General features: G+C 43.9%; 1 protein-coding gene across 1 annotated transcript in view; it reads right to left on the bottom strand.

The window, feature by feature from the left end:
• Window positions 1-523: 523 nt before the first annotated feature.
• Window positions 524-20781, bottom strand: part of LOC121569578 (serine/threonine-protein phosphatase 2A 56 kDa regulatory subunit delta isoform) — a 49306-nt gene continuing 29048 nt past the window's right edge. The window contains exons 4-17 of the mRNA XM_041880662.2: window positions 11497-11696; window positions 8560-8670; window positions 8360-8452; window positions 5037-5167; window positions 4608-4667; window positions 4415-4523; window positions 4256-4309; window positions 3973-4143; window positions 3574-3701; window positions 3144-3245; window positions 2890-2962; window positions 1386-1424; window positions 1143-1259; window positions 524-701 (exon numbers count right to left, since the gene is read on the bottom strand). Of these exons, the coding sequence (XP_041736596.1) occupies window positions 564-701; window positions 1143-1259; window positions 1386-1424; window positions 2890-2962; window positions 3144-3245; window positions 3574-3701; window positions 3973-4143; window positions 4256-4309; window positions 4415-4523; window positions 4608-4667; window positions 5037-5167; window positions 8360-8452; window positions 8560-8670; window positions 11497-11696 (1526 nt within the window). The 3' untranslated portion in view covers window positions 524-563. The remainder of the gene's footprint in view (window positions 702-1142; window positions 1260-1385; window positions 1425-2889; window positions 2963-3143; window positions 3246-3573; window positions 3702-3972; window positions 4144-4255; window positions 4310-4414; window positions 4524-4607; window positions 4668-5036; window positions 5168-8359; window positions 8453-8559; window positions 8671-11496; window positions 11697-20781) is intronic.

Genomic DNA, 20781 nt, shown 5'->3' with positions numbered 1-20781 from the left:
ACTAGAGCATGGCCCTATCATCCACCAAACCAATCAGATAACCCTCACTACAGACAAGCTAGCGGGACGACCACTCACTCTACTGCCCTCTATAGGTAATGCTTGGTCGTTCTCTTTTAGCACAGCAGATCACAGTGGGAGGGAGGAACATGAGGACAACCAAAACCAATCCGAAAGGAAACAGAAACAATAACAAAGAAACATGCTTCACGGATGCTTACACTTAATACTACTGTTGTATTATGGTTGTCCTCGTGCAACCTAACGATCGGCCCACTGTAGTCAAGTATGTGTGAGTATTTGGAAGTTGGAACAATTGTAGGTCTGTGTGCATATCTGTATGTTTCTATGTGTGCGTATAGGAGTGTGTGTGTTCTTGTCTAACTCTGTGATGGCCCTGGTTTTCTGCAGATGGGGCTCTCCGGCAGAGATGGAGGGGTGGTGGGGGTTGAGGAGCGGAGGCGAAGAGGGGGCTGTCAGATGTACAGCAGGCGATTGTTTGGATGAGAGACATACAGGGGGGTTGGGGGGAGTTAGGCATGGAGGGTGCCACTGTTCCCTTGTCAGAGGGCCTCCTCGTTTGCCGTCAGGTACTCCTCTGCTCGCTTGTGCTGCTCCAGGGCTTTTATAGTGTACACGTCCTGCGGCAGCTCCGACTTCCGCCGCATCAACACCTTGTCTTTCTTGATGTCCTTCATCCCCTATGGAAGAATATACGTAGAACGAAGTTCATATTATATCCATATCCAATACATATCCAATACAGCAATGAAACTTCTCAAATGGACAGACAGGGTCTGGTGAATTCTGAAACTGACACGAGTTGGATGAAGCATTCGTTTACAACTTTAAAAACGTAGAAAGACAAAAAGAAAAAGAAATAAACAAAACAGTGTTGTTTTTTCTTGATTCATTGATTGGTTGGTAGGTGTATTAATACTAGGCTGGAACAACAGCCTGCAGGGCGTACTGTATGTGTTACGGGGGGTGTGAGTACATATCTGTGATTCAACAAATGAAGGCCTTGACGATTCATTGATTAGTAAGTAGGTGTGTTAGGAAGTTACTAGGCTGGAAAAACAGCCTGCAGGTGGACGTATGTAGACAGCGTGGTGTACCTCTAAGTGTGCTGGTAGTTGTACCTGTGTGGCCTCTGTCTCGACAGTCTTCTTCAACAGTTGAATGTCCTCAGCAGTGGGCGTCTCCGTCTCCATGGAGTACAAGGGCCCCCCTCCCGGACTCTCATTGTACATCATGTACTGGAAAATTACAGATAGAAACAAATTAGTTGGATCTGGTCTGGATACCGACTGTGAAACACACCCACGAATGTACCAAGATCAATGTCAGATAGCCCATTGAATTCAGTAAGAAAAGAAGCAAACCTCTTCTTGTGGGTGGAGACCAGGTCGGAGTTTGGTAACCTGCAGATAAAGCATAGGTTAAAAGACAGATATTTCCTCTCTCACAGTCAGACATTAGGCAGGTTTCCATTGACCCAGGTTCATTTGACAAACACAATGTCGCAACAACAACAAAAACACTGCGACGTGTAATGCAAACAGCAGCTATCGGAGAAATGTTCTATCAGTTGTTGTTTTTAATCTGTTCGAAAGGGGTGGATTTTATTTTAGTCAAATGTTCTTTATTGCGACAAATGATGGAAACAGTGTTATTCAAATAAATGATGATTGCTGAATAATGTTGAAAGTTCACAGGGCATGTCAGCACGTGACTATAAAGCTCCACTCCACATTTATTTTCTAAATGCCTACTTCTTACTAAATCTATACTTCAACTATAAAAATGATGTTTCTTTGCCGGACAACGATTGCCTTGACTTTCAAGAATGGCCGAATTGCTTCGCCTTGCTTTTCTGGTTGGCTGGATGCAAGTTTCACCATTTAATTATTTCAGATCTACAGGAATGCAAGTCTCACCATGGCACGGACCGTGGCGATACATTGGCACATGAGAATTATTAGAATATGGCAAATATTAGTACATTCTTGCATTATATCCATGCTGGCTTTTGCAGGCTACCTGACATGAAACAGATTGGTGGGAGGGCTGTCGCCAATTTATTAATGCGCAATTTGCCTAAATGGATAATGGAAACATTTCAACTACAATTTGGTATTAGAAAATCTGGGTTTTTGCTGATTTTCTTTTTTGGGTGTGACGTCATTACATCCAGCTGTTTTTAATTGACACAAGACAGTTACATGGAAACGCACCGTAGCAGGCAATTGTCGCATCTATTTTCTATGCAAACTTTCTAAAATGTCGACCAAAATAAATAATCACTGGACAAGTTAATGGAAACATAGCTACCGACACACACCCATATCTTGGCTACATTCATGGAAGCACAATTCCTCTTAATTAAAACTTCAGCTCTTTGTGCCTGAGCCCTTGGAGATGGGAATCAGTCACAAGAGATGATCAATGATGATAATTAGATGTATCTGGAACAAAAAGGACTTTATAAAGTCTAATTAATTAAAGCATGACCCTGTTTAAAACCCCAAAATCCCCACCTCCACCTCTTGCTCTACAGACAATCACACACAACCATAGCAACATAATTATTTTCTCTCCCTTTCCGTTGCTCCTGGCGACAATGATATTATGGGATGTATTTGCAGAATCAGGATAATAGACAGGAAGTGTGTTGCTAGGGACCATTCATTTGATATTACATACAATACACTTTTTAAAAAGCAAGTCAAATCCAATTATGCAGTGTCCATCTACAAATGTCTAATGTGGAAATAAATAGCATAGTCTAATTTCCTGAGCCTACTCCCTGGAACAGCGTGATGTGAATGTTCCATAATGCATGGGGATGGGGTTCTGGTGTTTTTGGCAACCTGCAGTGAGGATCACCTGAGGGTTATGCTTAGCCAGCTCCTCAATCTTGTGCCAGACCTCCTCACGCTCCTTCAGCTTGTACTTCTCTCTGAAAACACATCAGCAACAAAAACAACTTTGAGTTGGAGCCAACCAGGAAATTATCTAGCTTGGCATTTTACTGTGCTTTGAGGGAGAGGATCAATAGTTCAACAAGGGAATAAAGGGAAGATGCTGATTTAATAGAGGACCATGCAGATGTCCTCTCTGAGCATGCCCAGTGGACTCACTTCTGTTTCTCAGCCTTGTACTGCTGGGTGCAGTCATCAAACAGCTTCTGGTTCATCTCCATGAAAAGCTTCAGGGCGTTGTAGATCAGCCCATGGATTGTCCTAGACATAGGAAGGGCATTTAACACAATGCAATATGTGCAGGTTAACATACAATTAATCATTGAAATGCATCTTTCAGAGAGTGCTGTACATCCATTTTTTTATGGATTATATTCAAAAGGATCCAGTATCCCATTTTTAGGAGGAGAAAAATATTTCTGCACAAAGTGCATTGTCTGTTCTTCCATTACAACAATTAATTGATTTCTTCTCTCAAATGCGAACCCAGCTATGGCAACCAGGGTTATAATCGCCAGGCTTGTTTTGGAGGCACATCAGTTTAGCAGGAGCATTGATCTTTTAATTGACTTGGATGCAGGGGTCATACTTGTTCCAGTGGCTCTTGGAGTTCTTGTAGAGAGCAGGGAACATGATGGGGAGGATCTTGGCTGCGTTGTCACTGATCAGACTCATGATGTACTCATTGTTCCAGTAGTACAGCGCCCTCTCTGCCACCTTGAGCACACAACACAGGAAGCCATCAGAGACAATACGCTTGTAATCTACCAAGGCAGTCATCTTCCATTGTGGGTACTGTATAGTTCCAGTGCTTGTTCACTCTGTTCATGACAAAATATCGCACTTGATTCTAAGACAAATTACTTTAAACTGGCGTGATGTTATTTTTCCTTCCTGAAGGCAATGCCATATTCTGTTATGTTTGGGTCAGTGAAGCTGAATGAGTAAACACAGCAGTGTGAGTGAGCATGAGGCAGGTGTAGTGTACCTGGAAATGTGGACTGGACACACACTTGGCCAGCTGTCTGAACAGTGGCTCCATGACCTTGACGAACTCAGACGGCTCGATGACGTCCAGGATCTCCTCCAGCTCGTTGAGGAACATCACCTCTTTCGGGCTGTGGGTCTTAGGCCAGAACTTCAGCAGGCCCATGATCACCTGGGGGTCAAATCATTTACACAACATTAACATTCACTCTGTATAAAACCATATATTGCCCAGCTAAGGACCTTTGGCTGACAATTCCCATTTGAAGACACGCCAAACTCACTGGTTCAGTTAGACTGCTGTCCTTTTCCAAGAACTGCACGACGCAATACGCCAGCTGTGGAGAGAGAGTGAGTGAGAGCATTTCAGCAGGAGCTGATATAAGAGTGTCATGTCTGACCCTCACACTGTGTGAGGGGGCCCTTTCAGAGCACTATGGTACCTGTGGGTGGTAGACGCTGAGTGACTTCACTTTGTGAAGCGGCAGCAGCACTCGGATCAAGAACATTTTGTGCTCCTCTTTCAATGGCAGGGCAAAGCCGTTGATTATGCTGGGGATAAGGGAAGACTTGTTTTAGATTAATATAAAAAAAATAAAAAAAAGAGATTATGTGTTGACGGGATAGTACACTCACCTTCCTAAGATTTCTAAGAGCTCGGCGATTCCATTGTGATGCTCGGTTTCATATATAAACCTGCAACATGAGACCAGGCTAAGGTCAACTAAATTACATGGCACAGATAACAGATATACTGACAAATTACTTTCTACATACATCAACATTTGACAACCTTGCAGTTCTTGCAGTTACTTGCAGTTACATATCTATTCTCCCAAGAACTGATAGACTCTCTCCATCAAACTCTGAATAGATTTCAACGGCGAGCTATGCAGCTGCTTGCAAGACAGACACATTGAAATAGAATACCTAGAACAGGCATCCCCCCAAACAAGTCAGTGTCCTGTGTTAGGTGGACCGCCAGCCACATTGAGTGTACCTGTAATTCTATTTCTACGGACTGACATACCTGGTGTACAAGGAGGTGTAAAATCCATATCTCACCTGTAGAATATGTTGTTGATCTGTCTGCGGATGTAGGCCCGGAGGCCAAGGAACTTGCCGTAGATCCTGTGGAGGATGGTCTTCAGGAAGTCCCGCTCCCTGGGGTCTTCACTGTCAAACAGCTCCAGGAGCTGTGAGGAGGAAGGGGGTGGCATGATCATGTCAAACATCAATGCATAGGTATTCAAGAAACTAGCACTGTATTCAATACAAAAGATACAATGCGACACTTGCAATTGTAGAAGCTAAAATACTTCAATCAGGCAAAGGTAGAAAATACTCATCATCAGACAAACACAAAGCTTTTATTGACCAACACACTGAAGTGTTCAAGGCAATGTAGCACACAGTATCAAGTGGTGTGGTGAAAACAAAATTTGATTGCTATGTGATTTCATAGCGGCTGGGTTTCCCCATAACATAATGCAAAGCAATGTGTGTTTGGAGCCCAGGACAGTACTCAGAAAGTGAGTAGGCTGACTCAAGTCCTTATTAATATTCATTCCCAGCAGCGGTGGATGGGAAGCATCATGTGGTCAGATGGAGAAGAGTGGTCCCTGCTAATTCACTCTCAGCTCTCATGACTCTCTACTGTGTGGGAAGGAGACAGAAGCTGGCCAAGGTTTGAGTACACCCACATCACTAGACGGCTACCACCTGATTACTCAACCCTGCACCTTAGAGGCTGCTGCCCTATATACAGACATGGAATCACTGGTCACTTTAATAATGAACACTAGTCACTTTAATAATGTTTACATACTGCTTTACTCATTTCTTATGTATATACTGTATTCTATTCTACTGTATTTTAGTCAATGCCACTCCGACATTGCTCATCCTAATATTTATATATTTCTTAATTCCGTTCTTTTACTTTTAGATGTGTGTATTGTTGTGAATTATAGATACTTCTGCACAAGCATTTCCCTACACCGCAATAACATCTGCTAAATATGTGTATATGACCAATGAAATTTGATTTGATTTGATTTGATACGCACACTTAAACAGCATCATTCCTGACTGCCTGAGCACCTGGATATTACACATATTGCCACGTAGCCCTTTACACTTGTACCCGTATACGGGTTGAAAATGGCAGATTTAGGCACTGATTAGCGCCTAAATTTGAACGCAGTGGCTGTACAGTAACATGCTATAAATGACGTCAGAGCTCAGGCTCTCGCTGTATTCGTTTTGACTGACAGCCGTTCTGAACATGAGCGCCGCACGCGACAAGAAGTTCCCATCCCTCCCGCTAATTGGACAACTTTTACCAAAAAAATGGTTGTCTGAGTGAGGGAAATGCTCTAAATTAAGATGACTCGATGTATTTTGAAAGATGAGACGTTGAGGATTATAATAAATACCGCTTTGATGTCATACAAGCAAGCCAAATGTGCACTTCACATTTCCATATCATAAAACTCATGTCATAATGTTTTTGATGACTATGCTTGATGTACAGTTACAAGATGACATGGCGTCATACCCTGAGTTGTTCTGAACAGAATGAGCCTGTTTGTCTATTGTGAAGAAAATATGCTGCAGAACACACACCTGAATGCACTCATGATTTTTTTCTATGCGCACCAAAATTACAATCTGTTTCTCTGAATTGCATTTTGAAAGCCTACCACTGTAAGATCTAGTCATGTTGACAATAGAACAAGCATGGCTAGGCACGACGCCAACACCATCATTAAGTTTGCCGACGACACAACAGTGGTAGGCCTGATCACCGACAACGATGAGACAGCCTATAGGGAGGAGGTCAGAGACCTGGCCGTGTGGTGCCAGGATAACAACCTCTCCCTCAACGTAATCAAGACAAAGGAGATGATTGTGGACTACAGGTAAAAGAAGAGGACCTAGCACGCCTCCATTCTCATCGACGGGGCTGTAGTGGAGCAGGTTGATAGTTTCAAGTTCCTTGGTGTCCACATCACCAACAAACTATAATGGTCCAAACACACCAAGACAGTCGTGAAGAGGGCACGACAAAGCCTATTACCCCTCAGGAGACTGAAAAGATTTGGCAGATCCTCAGAAAGTTCTACAGCTGCACCATCGAGAGCATCCTGACTGGTTGCATCACTGCCTGGTATGGCAACTGCTCGGCCTCCAACCGCAAGGCACTACAGAGGGTAGTGGGTACGGCCCAGTACATCACTGGGGCCAAGCTTCCTGCCATCCAGGACCTCTATACCAGGCGGTGTCAGAGGAAGGCCCTAAAAATTGTCAAAGACTCCTGCCACCCTAGTCATAGACTGTTCTCACTGCTACCGCACGCCAAGCGGTACCGGAGCGCCATGTCTAGGTCCAAAAGGCTTCTTAATAGCTTCTACCCCCAAGCCATAAGACTCCTGAACAGCTAATCAAATGGCTACCCGGACTATTTGCATTTTGTCCCCCCCCACCCCCTCTTTTACGCTGCTGCTACTCTGTTTACTATCTATGCATAGTCACTTTAACTATACCTACATGTACATATTACCGCAATTACCTCGACTAACCGGTGCCCCCACACATTGACTCTGTACCGGTACCCCCTGTATATAGCCTCGCTACTGTTATTTTACTGCTTTTATTTTTTACTTATCTATTTTTTACTTAACACTTATTTCTCTTAAAACTGCATTGTTGGTTAGGTCTTGTAAGTAAGCATTTCACTGTAAGGTATTCGGCGCATGTGAGAAATACAATTGCCGTTTTTGGACTGCGTAAGCAACAACAGTAATTATATGATGGCGGGACGCAGGGATGTGTTCCAAACAAAACAACTACAAGTGTGTTTGCTCTAGTTCCTCAACGGCACAGCTAGGAGATCTCAAAAAAGCACCTTATAGTTGAAGACTCTTCTTTGAGTCATAAAAGTGCATTGAAATTGCTTAGGAATTGTGCACACATTGGAGAGGTGCGTGGCCACTTGGAGACCCCAGTTAGTCCTCTCACTCAAAGCCTTGTCATTATTTCTAGGAATATTCTTATCATGTTACTGAATGTATCCAGAGAATTTTCAGATTTTGTTATCAACAAATGCGGCAAAAAGTGCAGTAAATGTAAAATGCACATGAAATCAGTGTAATTTTTGGATTCCCTGTTGTGTCCTCAACTTTGGTCTAATAATTGTCCCATAATCTCCAAACTGTTCCCTTTCAATTGCTACCAATGTTTATGCATTTCATATTTCTTTTGTAAGAATTTCAATTTAGCCCTATCCACATAGGTCAAGTCCCACGAGTGTAAAGGGTTAGATATTTCAACAGCTCAGCAGTTACAGGGAACACAGTTTGTGTTGTACCCAGAGGGATACTTACAGACAGTACAAACTTTTGGTCAATGTATTTTTTTGCGACATTTGGCTGGAAATCAGGGGACTCCAGGAATCGTAAGAAGAATTCATACACCAGCTGGAGAGAAGAAGAAAAAAAGGTTGATGTGATATGAGGGTGTCAATACTGCATGGAAATAACTTTTTCTAGTCTAAATTCCAAATGTAAGAAAAAAAACACGTTACCTGTAGGTGTGGCCAAGCAGCCTCCAGTGTGGGCTCGTCCTCTTCTGGGTCAAACTCAGCCCCCGTGGGGTTGGAGGATGGTGGTAGGGTCCTAAACAGGTTGATTGAAAACTGAACAGGGCAGATGAGAGGTGTCAGACAACATGGCAACAATCAACAATGCTAAAGCTACCATCCGATTGTACATTTTAGGAAAACACAGCACAATCCATCTGATAATCTGATACCACACAAAAGGAATGACATTCATTAGATCAGAGCACAAATCATTTGACAAACAGGTGGTGTTGAGAGAGGACCCAAGTGTGCCCTGGCCTCTGCCTACCACTGAGAAAGGCCCTGGTAAGGGCTGTTTTGAGGTAACCCTGCTAACTCTGTTTAAAGGCTGTTTAGGTTAGCCCCGCTAACACTGCCACTGGGAGAGCTGCAGCTGAGCAGCATCCTTCTGCCAGCATCCTTGCAGCTGACATAAAGCAACGCTTCCCCAGCACCTACTTCCTGTCTGGGCCTGAGGCTGCCGCCGCACAGAGCCCCTCTGGCACTGAGGAAAGAGAGAGGCTGGAAATAGCCTGCCTGGCTCCACAGCTCCAGAGCTGCACCTCAGCATCATTCCAGAACACTCACACTGGGAGAGACGACAGCAGCAAGATGAAAGGGAGCAGGAGGTGGTTGGTGTGAAAGAGGGAAAGTGATGGACGACGGAAAAGCAGAAGATGTACAGTACAATGGCGAGAGAGAGAATGTAGGACAAAGAAAGAGAGGAAGAAGGTGAAAGATATACAAAAGGCCAGTGTTGTTGGGCATTGCCAACAATTTAGAGATGCTGAAAGGAAGAGCAGGTGTATGGGCCATGATTTGTGATGGATAATTGATAATTCCCCAGTGCACACTTATTACTTGTTGAGCAAAGCACAAAAAATGTGTCACAAGCAGAGAGGGAGAGAATTCCCCGGGGGGGGGGAGAAGAGAACTACAAGGGGAAGGAGGGAGGAGAGAGGGAAAGAGTACTTCAGAGAAGGAGGGACAATACCCCAGGAGGTAGGAGAAAATACCCCAGGAAGGAGGTAGGAAAGAATAATCCAGGAGGGAGGAGAGAGGGTAGGTGTAACTCAGAGGAGAGGGAGAGTGTATGACAGGGGGAGGAGAGAGGGAGAGACGCCGGGCTTAAAGGCTTCCAGAGGGATTTGGCTCGATCTGACTCATCACCTAAATAAATAATGAACTTTGGAAGCTCCTCAAGGGTTTGATGCCGATTCTCTCCCCCTACTGTGCTGGGTGGAATCCTGAGCGAGGCCAGGCATGTGTCATTACAGAGTCAGGATGTGGCATGCTGAGGTGACAGCATGTTTACACCCACAACATGTGATTAAATGTTGGCCCTTCCACACTGTGTCAGAGTGTACAGTCCATTCGGAAAGTATTCTTCCCTTTTTCCACATTTTGTTACGTTACAAGCTTATTCTAAAATGGATTAAATTCATTTTTTCCTCATCAATCTACACACAATACCCCATAATGACAAAGTGAAAACTGGTTTTTAGAATTTTTTACAAATGTATTAAAAACAAAAAACAGAAATACCTTATTTACATAAGTATTCAGACCCTTTGCTATGAGACTCGAAATTGAGCTCAGGTGCATCCTGTTTCCATTGATCATCCTTGAGATGTTTCTACAACTTGATTGGAGTCCACCTGTGGTAAATTAAATTGATTTGACATGATTTGGAAAGGCACACACCTGTCTATATAAGGTCCCACAGTTGACAGTGCATGTCAGAGCAAATACCAAGCCATGAGGTCAAAGGAATTGTCCGTAGAGCTCCGAGACTGGATTGTGTCGAGGCACAGATTTGGGGAAGGGTACCAAAACATTTCTGCAGCATTGAAGATCCCCAAGAATCTTCCTAGAGCTGGCCACCCGGCCAAACTGAGCAATCGGGGAAGAAGGACCTTGGTCAGGGAGGTAACCAAGAACCCGATGGTCACTCTGACAGAGCTCCAAAGTTATTCTGTGGAGATGGAAGAACCTTCCAGAAGAACAACCATCTCTGCAACACTCCACCAATCAGGCCTTTATGGTAAAGTGGCCAGACGGAAGCCACTCCTCACTAAAAGGCACATGACAGCCCGCTTGGAGTTTGCCAAAAGGCACCATGAGAAACAAGATTCTCTGGTCTGATGAAACCAAAATTGAACTATTTGGCCTGAATGCCAAGCGTCACGTCTGGAGGAAACCTGGCACTATCCCTATGGTGAAGCATGGTGGTGGCAGTATCATGCTGTGGGGATGTTTTTCAGCGGCAGGGACTGGGAGTCTAGTCAGGATCGAAGGAAAGATGAACAGAGAAAAGTACAGAGATCCTTGATGAAAACCTGCTTCAGAGCGCTAAGGACCTCAGACTGGGGCAAAGGTTCACCTTCCAACAGGACAACGACCCTAAGCACAAAGCTAAGACAATGCAGGAGTGGCTTCGGGACAAGTCTCTGAATGTCCTTGCGTGGCCCAGCCAGAGCCCAGACTTACCCCGATCAAACATCTCTGGAGAGACCTAAAAATAGCTGTGCAGCGACCCTCCCCATCCAACCTGACAGAGCATGAGGATCTGCAGAGAAGAATGGGAGAAACTCCCCAAATACAGGTGTGCCAAGCTTGTAGCGTCATACCCAAGAAGACTTGAGGCTGTAATCAACAAAGTACTGAGTAAAGGGTCTGAATACTTATGTAAATCTGAAACATTACTAAAAACCTGTTTTTGCTTTGTCATTATGGGGTATTGTGTGTAGATTGAGGAGGGGGAAAAACTATTTAATCCATTTTAGAATAAGGCTGTAACGTAACAAAATGTGGAAAAAGTCCAGGGGTCTGAATACTTTACGAATGCACTTGTGACTGCATGCATGTTGTCTTGAGTTTGTGTGTGTGTTCTCTTCTTACCATGATGACACCCTCGGGGTAGATGGACTCTGTGACCACATCGCGGTTGTGCGTGATGTACTCCACCATCTCATTCAGACCGGCACGCTTCACCTCCTTGTACTTCAGGTCGCTTAGGGGGTCTGTGACAAAGTCAAAGAGCACACAGCACTGCCGCAGCTTCTGCACAAACAGCTCCTCCCGGTCGATAAGGGGTGCATCTGAGGAGGGGAGAGAGAGAGCAGAGGGTGAGATCAATGGTGTATGTCTGGGGGTTAGGCTAGATCAGGGCTCTCCAACCCTGTTCCCCCGAGAGCTACCGTCCTGTAGGTTTTCGCTCCAACCCTAATTTAGCGCACCGGATTCTAATAATTAGCTGGTTGAAAAGCTCAATCAGGTTAGTTACAACTGGGGTTGGATCGAAAACCTACAGGAGGGTAGCTCTCCAGGAATGGGGTTGGAGAGCCCTGGGCTAGATAGTGATTCATAACTTCAGAAAACATTATACACTTGGTCTGTCATTTTGTGATCCCATAATTTTGTGTCCAAGGCTAACATTGAGGATAAAGTATCAGAGTCATACACCTCCATTCATAGACCATGTTATTTACGTCGGCTCAATTGTACCCTCCTCCTGTTGCTCTTTGTGTTGTGAAACCCTGCTATTCCACACAGCTAGCTACTGCTTTAGTATTCAGAGACTCCCTTACGCAACTAGGCTTTCATTAAACCACAGCATAGAGTGTGTGACTAGTGTGTTGTTGCATAATGGTAGCCCTTCACACTCGTACCCGGGTTGAAAATTGCAGATTTGGGCACTGATAAGCACCTAAATTGGAACGTGGTGGCTGTACAGTAACATGCTATTAATGAAGTTAGAGCTCAGGCTCTGCGCTTCACAGGTTTTGACTGACAGCTATTCTGAACTTGAGAACCAAGAAGTTGCCCTTCACATTTCCATATCATAAAACTCATGTCATATACTGTGTCAACGTTTATGTTTGTTACATGTACAGTTACAAGATGACATGGCGTCATACCCTGGGTTGTTCTGAACAGAATGAGCCCGTTTAGCTATTGTGAAGCAAGTTTGCCACGGAACACGCACCTGAATGCACTCATGATTCCTTTCTACGCACACCAAAATTATGATCTGTTTCTCTGAATTGCCTTGTGAAAGCCTAACACTGTAAGATCGTATTTTATAACTTAGCTAAGTCCTGTTGACAATAGAACAACTTTTCAAATGATGCCCACCTGACCCAAGTACAAGTGTGCTTGCTCTAGTTCCTAAACAGCACAACTAGGAGAGCTCAAAAAAGCCTTTTATAGTTAGACTCTTCTTTGAGTCATAACAGTGCACTGAAATAACTGTACTTGTAACTGTACATCAAACATAGTGGTCATAAACGTTGACACAATGTACACCAGTTTAGTCCTCGCACTCAAACCCTTAGAATTTTTTGTGTTGCACCTATCCCACATTTTCCAGAAATAGTCTTATCATGTTACTGAATGTATCCAGAGTATTTTAAGATTTTGTTATCAACAAATGATAGTACAGTAAATGTAAAATGCACATAAAATCAACAGTGAAACGTTTGGATTCAGCCTTGTGTCTGGTGAACTGTTGTGTCCTCAACTTTGGTCTAATAATTTTCCCATAATCTCCAAACTGTTCCCTTTCAATTGCTACCATGCTTATGCATTTCATACAGTATTTATTCTGTAAGAAACATTTCAATTCAGCGCTATCCATATAGGCCAGCGTTACCCAAACTAGGGATCGCGACCCCATGTGTGGTCACCTGCAGGGCCTAAAATAAACATTTTGGTCCACCAGCCACTGTGGCAGGTAGACTCAAAAATCTACCAGCCACTTAGATTCTTTACCAGCCAAAATATTTATTTGCCATAATTACATTTTTATGACCATGCTTTGTAATGTTTCTAAAACAAGAAATGTATTAGAAAGAAGTAATGTGGTATATTTCTCAATTTCATTTAATTTTTTGTGACCTGAGTCTTTTAATCAAAATATCAGAGACAAAATGTGGTAACTGGGGCCACTCGAGTCCTGTCACCTGTGTCTGTGTGAGAGATTTGGGTTCTGACCACAGAGTTTCTAAACCCAGAGACACAACATCGTGAGACTTCCGGTAACACTTGCGAAGCAGACTAAGTAGGCCAGGCCGGGGTTTGGGGTTTGAGAAGTCAATGAAAGAAGTTAGTTGTTCATTTTCTCGAAATCTAATCGCACAACCTAGATTCGAGCCAATGTCTTAAGTAGTTGAATATGTTATTACTCCAACCTCGTGGAAGTGACAAACTGACACGTTTTCATTTTCATCAAAAAACACTTCATATCGAAGGCAGTAACAGTGCATGGGTAAAAATCACTGGGGAAGCCAAGCCCCCCCCAAACAAATCCCATATTACAACCTGTGTCTTGTGATAATTCCGTTGTTTGCTCTATGACCTGTTAATTCATATGCCTTGCGACCGTGATATATAGGCCTAAAGGCTGAGACAATAAGAAGACAAAGTGGCAGAATAAATTCAACCATACCTTTGTTTTATCTCAAAACCGGATAGCAACCATTGTCCAGTGAAGTCCACAAAGCATATTGCATGTACAGTAACAGACAGTTACATGACCTACAGCATGGTCAAGCAAGTTAATGTTTCAGACATTTTCGGACCACTAAACAACTATTGATTTAGAACCAGAGAGTTACCGCAAGACGCTAAGAAAACAGGAGCTGCCTCCACTATTCCAGCACCATTTCAACTTCAACATCATCAAATCACCTCTGCTTAGTACAAGACCGTGACAACTAAAAGATACCAAAAACTATTTAGTCCAATCAACGTAAGCTAAATATGACGTGGCTGTCCATGGTTCTGATTTCTGTGTGCGCGTTCATGGAAGTACGTGCATATCCCAACCACAAGCCATGGATTACATGCAACATCTGCACCGAGCTAAAGGCTGGAGCTGCTGCTTTCAAGGAGCGGGACACTAATCCGGACGCTTATAAGAAATCCCGCTATGCCCTCAGACGAACCATCAAACAGGCAAAGCGTCAATACAGGACTAAGATTGAATCCTACTACACCGCTCTGAAGCTCGTCGGATGTGGCAGGGCTTGCAAGCTATTATGGAGTACAAAGGGAAACCCAGCCGCGAGCTGCCCAGTGACAAGAGCCTACCAGATGAGATAAATGCCTTTTATGCTCGCTTCGATGCAAGCAACACTGAAGCATGCATGAGAGCACCAGCTGTTCCGGACGACTGTGGGATCACGCTCTCCATAGCCGATGTGAGCAAGACCTTTAAACAGGCCAACATTCACAAGGCCGCGGAGCCAGACGGATTACCAGGACGTGTACTCAGAGCATGCGCTGACCAACTGGCAAGTGTCTTCACTGACATGTTCAACCTCTCCCTGACCGAGTCTGCAATACCTACATGTTTCAAGCAGACCACCATAGTCCCTGTGCCCAAGAACGCGAAGGTAACCTGCCTAAATGACTACCGCCCCGTAGCACTCATGTCGGTAGTAATGAAGTGCTTTGAAAGGCTGGTCATGACTCACATCAACACCATCATCCCGGAAACCCTAGACCCACCCTAATTTGCCCAAACAGATCCACAGATGACGCAATCTCAATCGCACTTCACACTGCCCTTTCCCACCTGGACAAAAGGAACACCTATGTGAGAATGCTATTCATTGACTACAGCTCAGCGTTCAACACCATAGTGCCCACAAAGCTCATCACTAAGCTAAGGACCCTGGGACTAAACACCTCCCTCTGCAACTGGATCCTGAACCCTGGACTTCCTGACGGGCCGCCCCCAGGTGGTAAGGGTAGGCAACAACACATCTGCCACGCTGATCCTCAACAGGAGTGCGTACTCAGTCCCCTCCTGTACTCTCTGTTCACCCACTACTGCGTGGCCAAGCACGACTCCAACACCATCATTAAGTTTGCCGACGACACAACAGTGGTAGGCCTGATCACCGACAACGATGAGACAGCCTATAGGGAGGAGGTCAGAGACCTGGCAGTGTGGGGCCAGGAAAACAACAACTCCCTCAACGTGAGCAAGACAAAGGAGCTGATCGTGGACTACAGGAAAAGGAGGGCCGAACACACACCGATTCACATCGACGGGGCTGTAGTGGAGCGGGTCCAGAGTTTCAAGTTCCTTCAATCAATCAATCAATCAATCAAATTTGATTTCTAAAGCCCTTTTTACAACAGCAGATGTCAAAGTGCTATACAGAAACCCAGCCTAAAACCTCAAACAGCAAGCAATGCAGATGTAGAAGCACGGTGGCTAGGAAAAACTCCCTAGGAAGGCAGAAACCTAGGAATAAACCTAGAGAGGAACCAGGCTCTGAGGGGTGGCCAGTCCCCTTCCGGCTGTGCCGGGTGGAGATTATAACAGTACATGGCCATCAAGGCCAGATTTTTCTCCAAGATGTTCAATCATTCATAGACGACCAGCAGGGTCAAATAATAATCACAGTGGTTGTAGAGGTTGCAATAGGTTAGACCACAACTACTGACAACGTCCATGGTGTCCACATCACCAACAAACTATCATGGTCCAAATACACCAAGACACCCCCTCAGGAGACTGAAAAGATGTGGCATGGGTCCCCAGATCATCAAAAAGTTATACAGCTGCACCATCGAGAGCATACTGACCAGTTGCATCACCGCCTGGTATGGCAACTGCTCAGCATCCGACCACAAGGCGCTACAGAGGGTAGTACATCACTGGGCCAAGCTTCCTGCCATCCAGGACCTACAGTATATACTAGGTGGTGTCAGAGGAAGGCCCAAAAAATTGTCAAAGACTCCAGTCACCCAAGTCATAGACTGTTCTCTCTGCTAGCGCACGGAAAGCAGTACCGGAGCGCTAAGTCTAGGTCCAAAAGGCTCCTTAACAGCTTCTACTCCCAAGCCATAATACTGCTGAACAATTAATCAAATGGCCACCCAGACTATTTTCATTGACCCCCCGCTACACTGCTGCTACTCACTGTTTATTATCTATTCATAGTCACTTTACACCTACCTACATGTACAAATTACCTCGACTAACCTTTACCCCCGCACATTGACTCGGTATCGGTACCCCCTGTATATAGCCACATTATTGTTATTTTATTGTGTTACTTTTATTTTTTACTTTAGTTTTTTAAGTAAATATTTTCTTAACCAACAATGCAGTTCAAGAAATAGAGTTAAGGGCTTGTAAGTAAGCATTTCACGGTAAGGTCTACACCGGTTGTGTTCGGCGCATGTGACAAATACAATTATTTGACAAGTAAAAAAACATGTTGACTCAGCCTACTTGTAGAGAAATGCCAATGCCACCCTCCTCTCTTTAATGTTGATGAAACGATCTATCGCTGTTATTTTTTGTTGTCCTAGGCTACCTGGCTAAAATGCTTGCTCGCTAGCCTAACTTCCATTCATGGGAAACTTTATCTAGTTACATATGGAACTTCCATCCTCTCAGGCCAGGGGCACAACAATGTATGAATTAATGGTTGGATCAGAATTGCCGTTATAATCATTGACCAGTACAGAGAATTACAGAGAATTAAGTAAAACCACAAGTCCAAATCCCTATCTCCATCCATGGCTAATTTAGGAAAGGACCAATTTTAGCTACCTGACGACAACACAACGAGATGCAACAATTCAAGTTTTCCTGTCAATGACGTATGCTCTCAATGGGATTTGATAGGAGTGATGCCAAATCCAAGCTTGCTTCACTTGACACTTTTTTTTGGTGCGCCAGGACCCTTCGCTGTTTCGCTCACTCCGATGCTTTCTCCTGTGAGACAGTGCATTCGGAAAGTATTCTTTTTTCCCCCTCATCAATCTACACACACAATACCCCATCATGACAAAGCGAAAACAGGTTTTTCGAAATGTTTGCAAAAGTATTAAAAAAACAAATACCTTATTTACAAAAGTATTCAGACCCTTTGCTATGAGACGCAATTGAGCTCAGGTGCATCCTGTTTCCACTGATCATCCTTAAAATGTTTCTACAACTTGATTGGAGTCCACCTGTGGTAAATTCAATTGATTGGACATGATTTGGAAAGGCACACACATTTACATTTACATTTACATTGTCTATATAAGGTCCCACAGTTGACAGTCCATGTCAGAGCAAAAACCAAGCCATGAGGTCGAAGGCATTGTCCATAGAGCGCCAAGACAGGATTGTGTCGAGGCATAGATCTGGGGAAGGGTACCAAATAATTTCTGCAGCATTGAAGGTCCCGAAGAACACAGTGGCCTCCATCATTCTTAAATGGAAGAAGTTTGGAACACAGAGACTCTTCCTAGAGCTGGCCGCCAGGCCAAACTGAGCAATCGGGGGAGAAGGGCCTTGGTCAGGGAGGTGACCAAGAACCTGATGGTCACTCTGCAAGAGCTCCAGAGTTCCTCTGTGGAGATGGGAGAACCTTCCAGAAGGGCAACAATCTCTGCAGCACTCCACCAATCAGGACTTTATGGTAGAGTGGCCAGACGGAAGCCACTCCTCAGTAAAAGGCACATGACAGCCCGCTTGGAGTTTGCCAAAAGGCTCCTAAAGGACTCTCAGACCATGAGAAACAAGATTACCTGGTCTGATGTAACCAAGATTGAACTCTTTGGCCTGAATTCCAAGCGTCACGTCTGGAGGAAACCTGGCACCATCCCTACGGTGAAGCATGGTGGTGGCAGCATCATGCATTTGTGGGGATGTTCATTAGCGGCAGGGACTGGGAGACTAGTCAGGATCGAGGGAAAGATGAAAGGAGCAAAGTACAGAGAGATCCTTGATGAAAACCTGCTCCAGAGCACTCAGGACCTCAGTCTGGGGCGAAGGTTCACCTTCCAACAGGAAAACAACCCTAAGCACACAGCCAAGACAACGCAGGAGTTGCTTCGGAACAAGTCTCTGAATGTCCTTGAGTGGCCCAGCCAGAGCCTGGACTTGAACCCGATCGAACTTCTCTGGAGAGACCTGAAAATAGCTGTGCAGCGACGCTCCCCGTCCACCTGATAGAGCTTGAGAGGATCTGCAGAGAAGAATGGGAGAACTCCCCAAATACAGGTGTGCCAAGCTTGTAATGTCATACCCAAGAAGACTTAAGGCTGTAATCGCTGCCAAAGATGCTTCAACAAAGTACTGAACAAAGTAACAAAACCTGTTTCATGCTTTGTCATTATGGAGTATTGTGTGTAGATCAATGAGGGGGGAAAAACAATTTAATCAATTTTAGAATAAGGCTGTAACGTAACAATATGTGGAAACAGTAAAGGGGTCGGAATACTTTCCAAATGCACCTATATGTGTATGGCGTCGTGTGGGCGAGCGGTTTGCTGATGTCAACATTGTGAACAGAGTTCCCCATGGTAGCGGTGGGGTTATGGTATGGGCAGGCATAAGCAACGGACAATGAACACAATTGCATTTTATCAATGGCAATTTGAATGCACAGAGATACCGTGACGAGATCCTGAGGCCCATTGTCGTGCCTTTCTTCCACCGCCATCACCTCATGTTTCAGCATGATAATGCACGGCCCCATGTCGCAAGGATCTGTTCAGAATTCCTGGAAGCTTAACATGTCCCAGTTCTTCCATGGCCTGCATACTCACCAGACATGTCACCCATTGAGCATGTTTGCTCTGGATCGACGTGTACGACAATGTGCTCCAGTTCCCGCCAATATCCAGCAACTTTGCACAGCCATTGAAGAGGAGTGGGACAACAGCCATTGAAGAGGAGTGGGACAACATTCCACAGGCCACAATCAACAGCCTGATCAACTCTATGCTAAGGAGATGTGTCGCTCTGCAAAAGGCAAATGGTGGTCACACAAGATACTGACTGGTTTTCTTATCCACGTAACTCAGTAAAATCGTTGAAATTGTTGCATGTTGTGATTATATTTTTGTTCAGCATATTTTGGACAACCAAATTGAAGTCAAAATGAGTGATGACATTGAACTGTGTCAGCTGTATGGTGATTTGCGATTCATAACTTATATTTGACCGGAAGCCTACTGCCTGAAGTAAGCCAACAGACAACACCAAGACGGAATGTGTTTGAAGTTATCATGCGCTACCAAGAACAGCCCGCATATCCTGCAAAATGCATTGCCAGTGGCACGCACACACTTCGTGCAGATCAGGACCTCCACAATGATGTGGTCAATTGACTCCAAGGTTGGGGCTTTTCCAGGCAGCCGGATGAGGCAATCGAAGGAGGATGCAGTGAGTGAATTGACTGTATAGGCCTACTGGCCTTGAATTTCGTTAAGCTTGCTCTATAATGTCTTGATACTACTAATTGCGCATTTTAAATAACATTTTTATTCTGTAGATTATATTCTGTAGATTATATTCTGTAGATTATACGATAGGCTATAATCTATGGCCAGATTGAAATTTACTTTTTTCATTCATTTGACAGGCCTAACTTGAATGATTTTCCCTCTTTCTTCAAAGTAAAGGCCTAGTCTATGATAGGCCTATTTATATTTGTATGAATATTTTGTTATAGCCTATAGGCCAGTGATAATCAACTAGATTCAGCCGCAGGACGATTCTTTCTTGAGAGGATGGTCGGGGGGCCGGAACATAATTATAAATAATTTGTAGACTTCAAATTGACAACAAGAAGCCCAAACAGATATAATGTTTGACTAAAACGTAATCATTTCAAACCTTGCTTACATTTGTATACGATCACAAGTGTCTCTCTATTATGCGTGGGAATACTTTAACAGATTTCTTCAATTAAAATCACTTGGAGCTGATTTCCTGGTGTTTTTCCAGTTTTTTTATGTCCAACAATTTTAAATACATTAATTTTTTTGGCCTCAGAAAACTTGGGGGGGAACTGTGCTATAGGCTATAAAATACATTCAGGTAATGAACACATACAATAACATTTCATATGATTACAAATATTTATTGTCAATAATTCTTGAATTAGAAAAACTAATATTATACTCTATTGCCCTATATACACATCACATAAATTACATTTTTACCCTGTAGATGATAGTTCCCATTTCCTCAGGTGGTGAATAATATAGCCTATAGGCCAATATGCACAAAGATGTCAGCAAATTCTCTGAAGAGCCAAAAATAAATATGATCATTCTGGATCCTATTTTGACAGGTTGCACATCAAAATATCAATCATGCATTCCCTGGATATGTTAGATGAAATAGCATACTTTTTTTGCGTTGTATTTATTGTTATC

This window comes from Coregonus clupeaformis, chromosome 1 (assembly GCF_020615455.1).
Source record: "Coregonus clupeaformis isolate EN_2021a chromosome 1, ASM2061545v1, whole genome shotgun sequence".
Lineage (NCBI taxonomy): Eukaryota > Metazoa > Chordata > Actinopteri > Salmoniformes > Salmonidae > Coregonus > Coregonus clupeaformis.
Note: the sequence above shows the minus strand (reverse complement) of the source record. Positions and strands in the feature narration are given on the sequence as shown.